At 46.5% G+C, this 6,992-nt stretch overlaps 1 protein-coding gene across 1 annotated transcript; it reads left to right on the forward strand.

The window, feature by feature from the left end:
• The first annotated feature begins 1,147 nt into the window (after window positions 1-1,147).
• Window positions 1,148-6,394, forward strand: LOC139353427 (uncharacterized). The gene has a single exon (XM_070997611.1). The coding sequence runs from the start codon at window positions 1,148-1,150 to the stop codon at window positions 6,392-6,394; it is 5,247 nt and encodes a 1,748-aa protein (XP_070853712.1).
• The last annotated feature ends 598 nt before the right edge of the window (window positions 6,395-6,992 follow it).

Below are 6,992 nucleotides of genomic sequence, written 5' to 3' on the forward strand. Positions count from 1 at the left end.
TTTATCTGGAACTCCAATCCAAGTGCTGCTCGTGTCATATTTCCTGAGGGTCGGGGCATCCTGTTGCAGTGTCAGCAAAACGTTAGCGGGGCAACGACTCAAGTGGTCGTTGCCCGATTTTGTACATTGTTTAGATTGCAACATAATTGTATCCGTATAAATATGAAGTGGCCGCCCAGTCAGCGTACCAATTCTAGGGTAGCTCTGGGTGGCTTGGTCGGGGGGTCGTTACCTACCGACTGGTCGGTAACTCCTCCCCTCCTGGATTGAAGTGACGGCCACAGTGATGGTGTGGATGTCACGAAACTCGGCTCTGGTATGGTGGAGAATATGACCTTCTTCTTCATGTTGATCAACAAGACTGATACTACGATTCCGAATAACAATAGTAAATATACCGCTCCAAAATTGGTAGTTGTAAAATTTTTCCAATAAATGATCGAGTTGGAAGCATTGATGGACCTTAGGTTTAAATTGTGTAGGTTAATGTCTTCGATATGGTCGGTGAAGTTAATGTTCTGTATAATTGGAATTGTAACGTCTATCTTCTCCTCGTATAGTGACAATTCTTTGTCATAGGGAATTTGGTTGATGGATACTTCGCAGTTTTTGAACGTCTCTATAATTTCGTTGTACAATTTGATGCAATGGTAGTGTTGGGGAACCAGACACCCTATACATTTATTCTTGTAAACTTTATCTCTCGCTCGCCTGTGTTATCTATTTACACTTACACGCGCATGAAGCCCAGCTTAATCGTATGTACATGCAAGAGCTTTTCCAAATGCATTGCCTCGGTCAGTACTTTTCCATTCATCTCTTACGGTAACGTGTTTACGACTTAATTCAGCCTATTCTTGTAGTAATATACCCAGCTACAGTCAGTCACATTTTTGCTACCAACGCAACCACAGCGCATCGAAATTGATTGTACTAAATTATATAGAATGTTCGGTGAATACAAATAAAAATCAATTAAACAGTTACACTTCTGGCGTCTAATTTGTTAACATAAAATTACTGGTCCTTCGATCGCGGATAGCCAGGAAAGCGTTTGTTTTCGGGACATTTAATTAAAATTAGTACTTGTCAACGGTGATCTATAGATATCTGCATCGTATAGAACCGTCCTCTAACTTCAATCGTCATGCGGAGTGTGATTCAACAGCGGGGCTTTTGCAAAAGCCAAATCACTCGTGCGCATAACAATGCCACGAAATTTGTGGAAGATATTCAGTCAATCCCGACATTAGTCGCGCGATTGGCCCAGCTACAGGACAACTATTTGCGGTTTGTGCGACTTACGGAGGATTTGTACGCCTACGAGTCTGAAGAGGGTTGGGAAGACCCTGCTGAAGACGTTGATATATACGAGGAAAAACACTACGCTACATATGCTATTCTCAGTAATACGCTTGAAGATTTAAAGGCTGAAGTCGCTAACAATACTCTTCTTGTTTCCGATCAATCATTCAACACTACTCGCAGAAGCCATGTGGACTTTCAGTTCGAGCGAATCAAGCTCCCAACCTTTTCAGGAAATTATGAGGATTGGAAACATTTTTCGGACATGTTCACGGCATCGATTGCATCAAATACGAATTTCACTGAGTGCCAAAGATTTCACTATTTGAAATCATACCTGTCTGGCGAGGCACTCGCTTTAGTGAAACATATTCCCGTGACCAATGAAAACTACAGTGAAGCCTGGGACAAGTTGGAAAAGCGGTACAACAAAAAACCGCTTATTATCCGATCATTTCTGAACAGTTTTCTAACGCTACCTAGTGCCACAACCAGTAGCATCAGCACTGTGCGTAAATTGGTGGACGGCGCAGATGAAGTTATTCGTGGGTTAAGAGCACTTCAGTGCGATGAACGAGATCCCTGGTTAATATTTATATTATTATCAAAGTTAGATCCTGAAACTCGGCAGTCATGGGCCCAGCGCGCAGAATCTGAAAATTCCAGTGTGACCATCGAGCAATTTCTAACCTTTCTCACATCTCACTGTGACACCTTTGAAGCCTTCCAACTCGGTCGCGCGCCTCAAGCTCGACGATCGGCTGCTACTCATCATGCTGACGCCCACCAGAGACGCGACGACAACAAGTGTTTATATTGCCAGCAGGCTCATCAACTGTACAGGTGTGACCAATTTCTAACCCTGGACATCGCAGCTCGCCGAGAATTCCTGAAAACCAGAAAGCTCTGTTTTAACTGCCTCAGCGCTTCACACATGGTCGGCAATTGCACATCGAAAAACACATGCCGGGTCTGCCGCCGCAAACATCATACATTGGTCCACGACACACCGCAGCCTTTTCGACCTGGAGAGCCTAATGAGTCACCTAGCGTAAACACTGGCAATCTGTCCTCAACCCCCCGAGATAGATCATTCAGCACAAACAATAAACTTCGCACTCACGAAGAGACACCATCAGGCAGCGTTCCTCCTGTGGGGAACAACTACACTCATCATACCCTGGAAAATATTCCGTATGCAGGTTCGCAAACCCTATTGCCAACCATTCTCGCAGACGTCGACGACGCTTGGGGAAATACAACAAAATGCAGAATGCTCTTAGACACGGGATCCACCATTACTTTGGCATCGGAATCATTTGTTCAGCGGATTGGCGTGCATCGAACGCATGCACGAATTTCAATTCTTGGTCTGGCCGCAAACAACGCCGGTCATACTCGAGGGCGCGCACACTTTAAGCTGCGCTCTCGGCATTCGGATCATATCATCGAGATGGACTCCTTCATTTTGTCCTCGCTGACGTCATCGCTTCCAGCGCAAACTATTGACACATCATCTTCAACCTGGAAGGAAATCTCAGCACTTCCCTTAGCAGATCCGACGTTCTGCACTCCTGGATCTATAGATGTCATCGTTGGATCTGATCAACTATGGTCTCTATATACCGGAGAAAGAAAATATTTTGGTAAGAACTATCCCATCGCTCTCAATACAATTTTTGGTTGGATTATTGCAGGCTCGTACACTGCCTGCGACGACCACATCACTCCGGCCGTGACCCATCACGCGGATCTCGACACGATGGTTCGATCGTTCATGGAAATGGACAATGTGCAACCTAACCAATCTCTCTTGGACTCCAGTGATCCCACAGAGAGTCATTTCGCAAACACTCACACGCGCTCCGAAGACGGGGTCTATATCGTCGAGTATCCCTTCAAGGACGGAGCCCCGCCTATCGAATCAACTCTTCCCCAGGCCACCAACCGCCTAGTCTCATTGGAGCGACGGTTTCGTCGACATCCGGAACTCAAAAAACAATACGAGGAGTTTTTGGATGACTACTTGCAACGCGGTCATATGGAACAACTGACATCAGCCCAAGTAATGGACGACCCTGACACTTGCGTTTATCTACCGCATCACGCTGTCATCAAGCAGGATAGCCTGACGACCAAATGTCGGGTGGTCTTCGATGGATCTGGAAAAGACAGTTCTGGAATCTCCTTAAACGACAGACTTCACATTGGACCACCGATTCAGCGGGACTTGCTCGGGGTTTGCCTACGTTTCCGGCAGCACCGATATGTTCTATGCGCAGATATTGAAAAGATGTTTAGAGGGATTCAAGTTTCTAGGCGTCACACCAATTTTCAACGTATTGTGTGGCGCAAAAATGAGAATGAACCTATGCTTCATTTTCGCCTGTTAACAGTCACGTACGGCCTAGCGCCCTCTCCATTTCTGGCCGTTCGAGTTTTGAAGCAACTAGCTGACGATCATCGCCTCGAGTACCCGGCCGCATCACAAGCATTATCACAAGATGCTTATGTGGACGATATCCCAACTGGATGCGATTCGGTAGAAGATCTTCTGGTTCTAAAGACGGAGCTGATTGGACTCTTAGGAAAAGCGAAGTTCAAACTGCGGAAATGGAGCTCTAACTGCTGGAACCTTCTGCAATCATTACCTGAAGAGGATCGATGTTATGACCCAAAACAGCTCACCAAAGGTTCACCCATGGAATCGCCCGTCAAGGTCCTTGGAATTCAGTGGAATCCAGGTCGTGATGTAATGTTCGTCAAACCTACAGAATTCGATCTCAGCATTGTCCCCACGAAACGAGAACTATTATCGCAACTTTCCAAGATCTATGACCCACTCGGGATTGCAGCGCCTACCACCGTGCTTCTCAAGCTCATCTTCCAAGAAAGTTGGACCGCTGTAATACACTGGGACGAACCTATTCCTGAAGCCCTGAATGCACGCTGGAGGGCATTAGTAGAGGATTTCTCGTCGCTGACAAAATGCCAAGTACCTCGGTATATTGCTGCACCCTACCAACACATCCAACTGCACGGATTCGCAGACGCATCCATGCACGCGTACGGTGCTGTTGTTTATAGTCGAGTAGCATCGGATGGGAAGTTCCACATAAATCTCGTAGCCGCCAAAACACGTGTGGCTCCAATAAAATCAGTCTCAATTCCACGCCTGGAATTGAACGCTGCCCTACTCCTGACACGGCTGCTCACTATTGTTAAAGCGTCGTTAACTATTCCTGTTAACAACACGATCTGCTGGACAGATTCGGAGATCGTGCTACACTGGCTGTCCGCACCACCACGGAATTGGAACACATACGTCTGCAACAGAACGGCTGAGATACTGAGCGAATACCCACGTAGCTGCTGGAGCCATGTCCGCTCCGAGGATAATCCTGCCGACTGCGCATCCAGGGGACTTCACCCGTCTAAGCTTCTTGACCACGAACTTTGGTGGAAAGGCCCATCCTGGATGGCCTTGCCACAATACGAATGGCCTCTGTCTACTACCAAGTTCCGAGTTGATACACATTTGGAGGCCAGAGCAGAGGAACGTCCAGCCAAGCCAACAACTCTACATAGCTTTCCTGACGAAAGTATGGACGAGTTGCTCATCAACAAGATCTCATCCTGGACTCGGCTCATAAGGGTAACTAGCTATTGTTATCGCTTTATTCATCGTCTTCGTTTGCAGCACAGGCCTTATTCTGAGTACCTAACTTCAACGGAACTGCAGGCAGCACGAAACCAACTTCTTCGTCACATCCAACGAAAGGCCTTTCAAAGAGAGTATACGCAGCTAGAAAACGGACGCCAGCTTCATGCAAAATCGCAGCTGATCCGGTTTTCTCCATTTCTGGATAAGGACGGACTAATGCGAGTTGGCGGACGAATCGAGAGGTCGACCCTTAACTACAACGCCAAGCACCCGGTTATAATTCCAAAGAGTTCTCCAGTCGCCGAGCTCCTGGTACGACATTCTCATGTGACAAATCTTCACACTGGAGTGGACGCCACGTTCACAAATCTTCGACAACAGTACTGGATCCTGGGTGCACGAAATATCGTCCGAAAGACTGTCTTTCAATGTAAACGCTGTTTTCTCCAACGCAAGAGCACAAGTAGCCAGATCATGGGAGAGCTACCTGTACCTCGGGTTCAAGCCAGCCGTTGCTTTCAACATACCGGCTTGGATTATGCCGGGCCAATTTCAATTAAAGGTTCAACTGGGCGCACACCAGTGATCGGAAAGGCATGGTTCGCAGTATTCGTTTGTCTAACAACGAAGGCTCTCCACATCGAAGCAGTCACCGATTTAACAACCAAGGCCTTTATTGCCGCTTTCCAACGATTCATTGCTCGGCGATCTAAACCAACTGATCTCTACTCAGACAACGGTACCACCTTTCATGGCAGCAAACGAGTACTCGACGAAATGCGGCTGCTAGCCATGGAGCAACGCAAGGATGAGAATTTAGCAAACTTCTTCGCCAACGAAGGAATCCTGTGGCACTTCATACCGCCTTCTGCCCCACACTTCGGGGGAATATGGGAAGCCGGAGTTCGGTCCATCAAGCTACATATGAAAAGAATAATGGGGTCGTCAGCCCTAACCTTCGAGGAATTGTCTACAGTTTTAATACAGATTGAAGCCTTACTTAATTCCCGCCCTCTTTGCTCATCAGGGGATTCTACTTTGGATCCGCTTACTCCGGCCCATTTTTTGACTGGCACTCCCTATACTGCCTTACCGGAGCCATCCCGTCTAGACGTCCCCATCAACCGCTTGGAACGATGGACTCAACTACAAGCAATGGTCCAAGGCTTTTGGAAACGCTGGCATATGGAGTACCTAACCTCTCTGCACGAGCGCACCAAATGGCAACTGGAAGACGATAATTTGAAGGTCGACACACTGGTAGTGCTTAAGGAACCAAATCTACCTCCATCGAAATGGATTCTAGGACGTATCCAGGAGGTACACGCCGGACAAGACGACAAGGTCCGAGTTGTTACCGTCAAAACCGCCCAAGGAGTCTTCAAGCGGCCAATTACCAAATTGGCGATCTTGCCCCTTTGCTGAACAGCCGTTCAGGGGGGGCGGTATGTTGGGGAACCAGACACCCTATACATTTATTCTTGTAAACTTTATCTCTCGCTCGCCTGTGTTATCTATTTACACTTACACGCGCATGAAGCCCAGCTTAATCGTATGTACATGCAAGAGCTTTTCCAAATGCATTGCCTCGGTCAGTACTTTTCCATTCATCTCTTACGGTAACGTGTTTACGACTTAATTCAGCCTATTCTTGTAGTAATATACCCAGCTACAGTCAGTCACATTTTTGCTACCAACGCAACCACAGCGCATCGAAATTGATTGTACTAAATTATATAGAATGTTCGGTGAATACAAATAAAAATCAATTAAACAGTTACACTTCTGGCGTCTAATTTGTTAACAGGTAGAGTTGACTGTGTTTAAAATTAGGATGTGTCCTGGTTCTATCTCCGTTATTATTTCTTTGTTTCCTACATCCTTGACTTTACAATTGGCAGCATTTAGCGTGAATATGCTATTGAGGCACTCGGTTTCAGGATTGTCTCTGATTGATAACAAATTTTCGCAGATATGTTTATCTACCTTATTACATTTGTTCATAAAGTAATGTACGTCTTTA

Source organism: Drosophila suzukii, chromosome X (assembly GCF_043229965.1).
Source record: "Drosophila suzukii chromosome X, CBGP_Dsuzu_IsoJpt1.0, whole genome shotgun sequence".
Taxonomy (NCBI): Eukaryota; Metazoa; Arthropoda; class Insecta; order Diptera; family Drosophilidae; genus Drosophila; species Drosophila suzukii.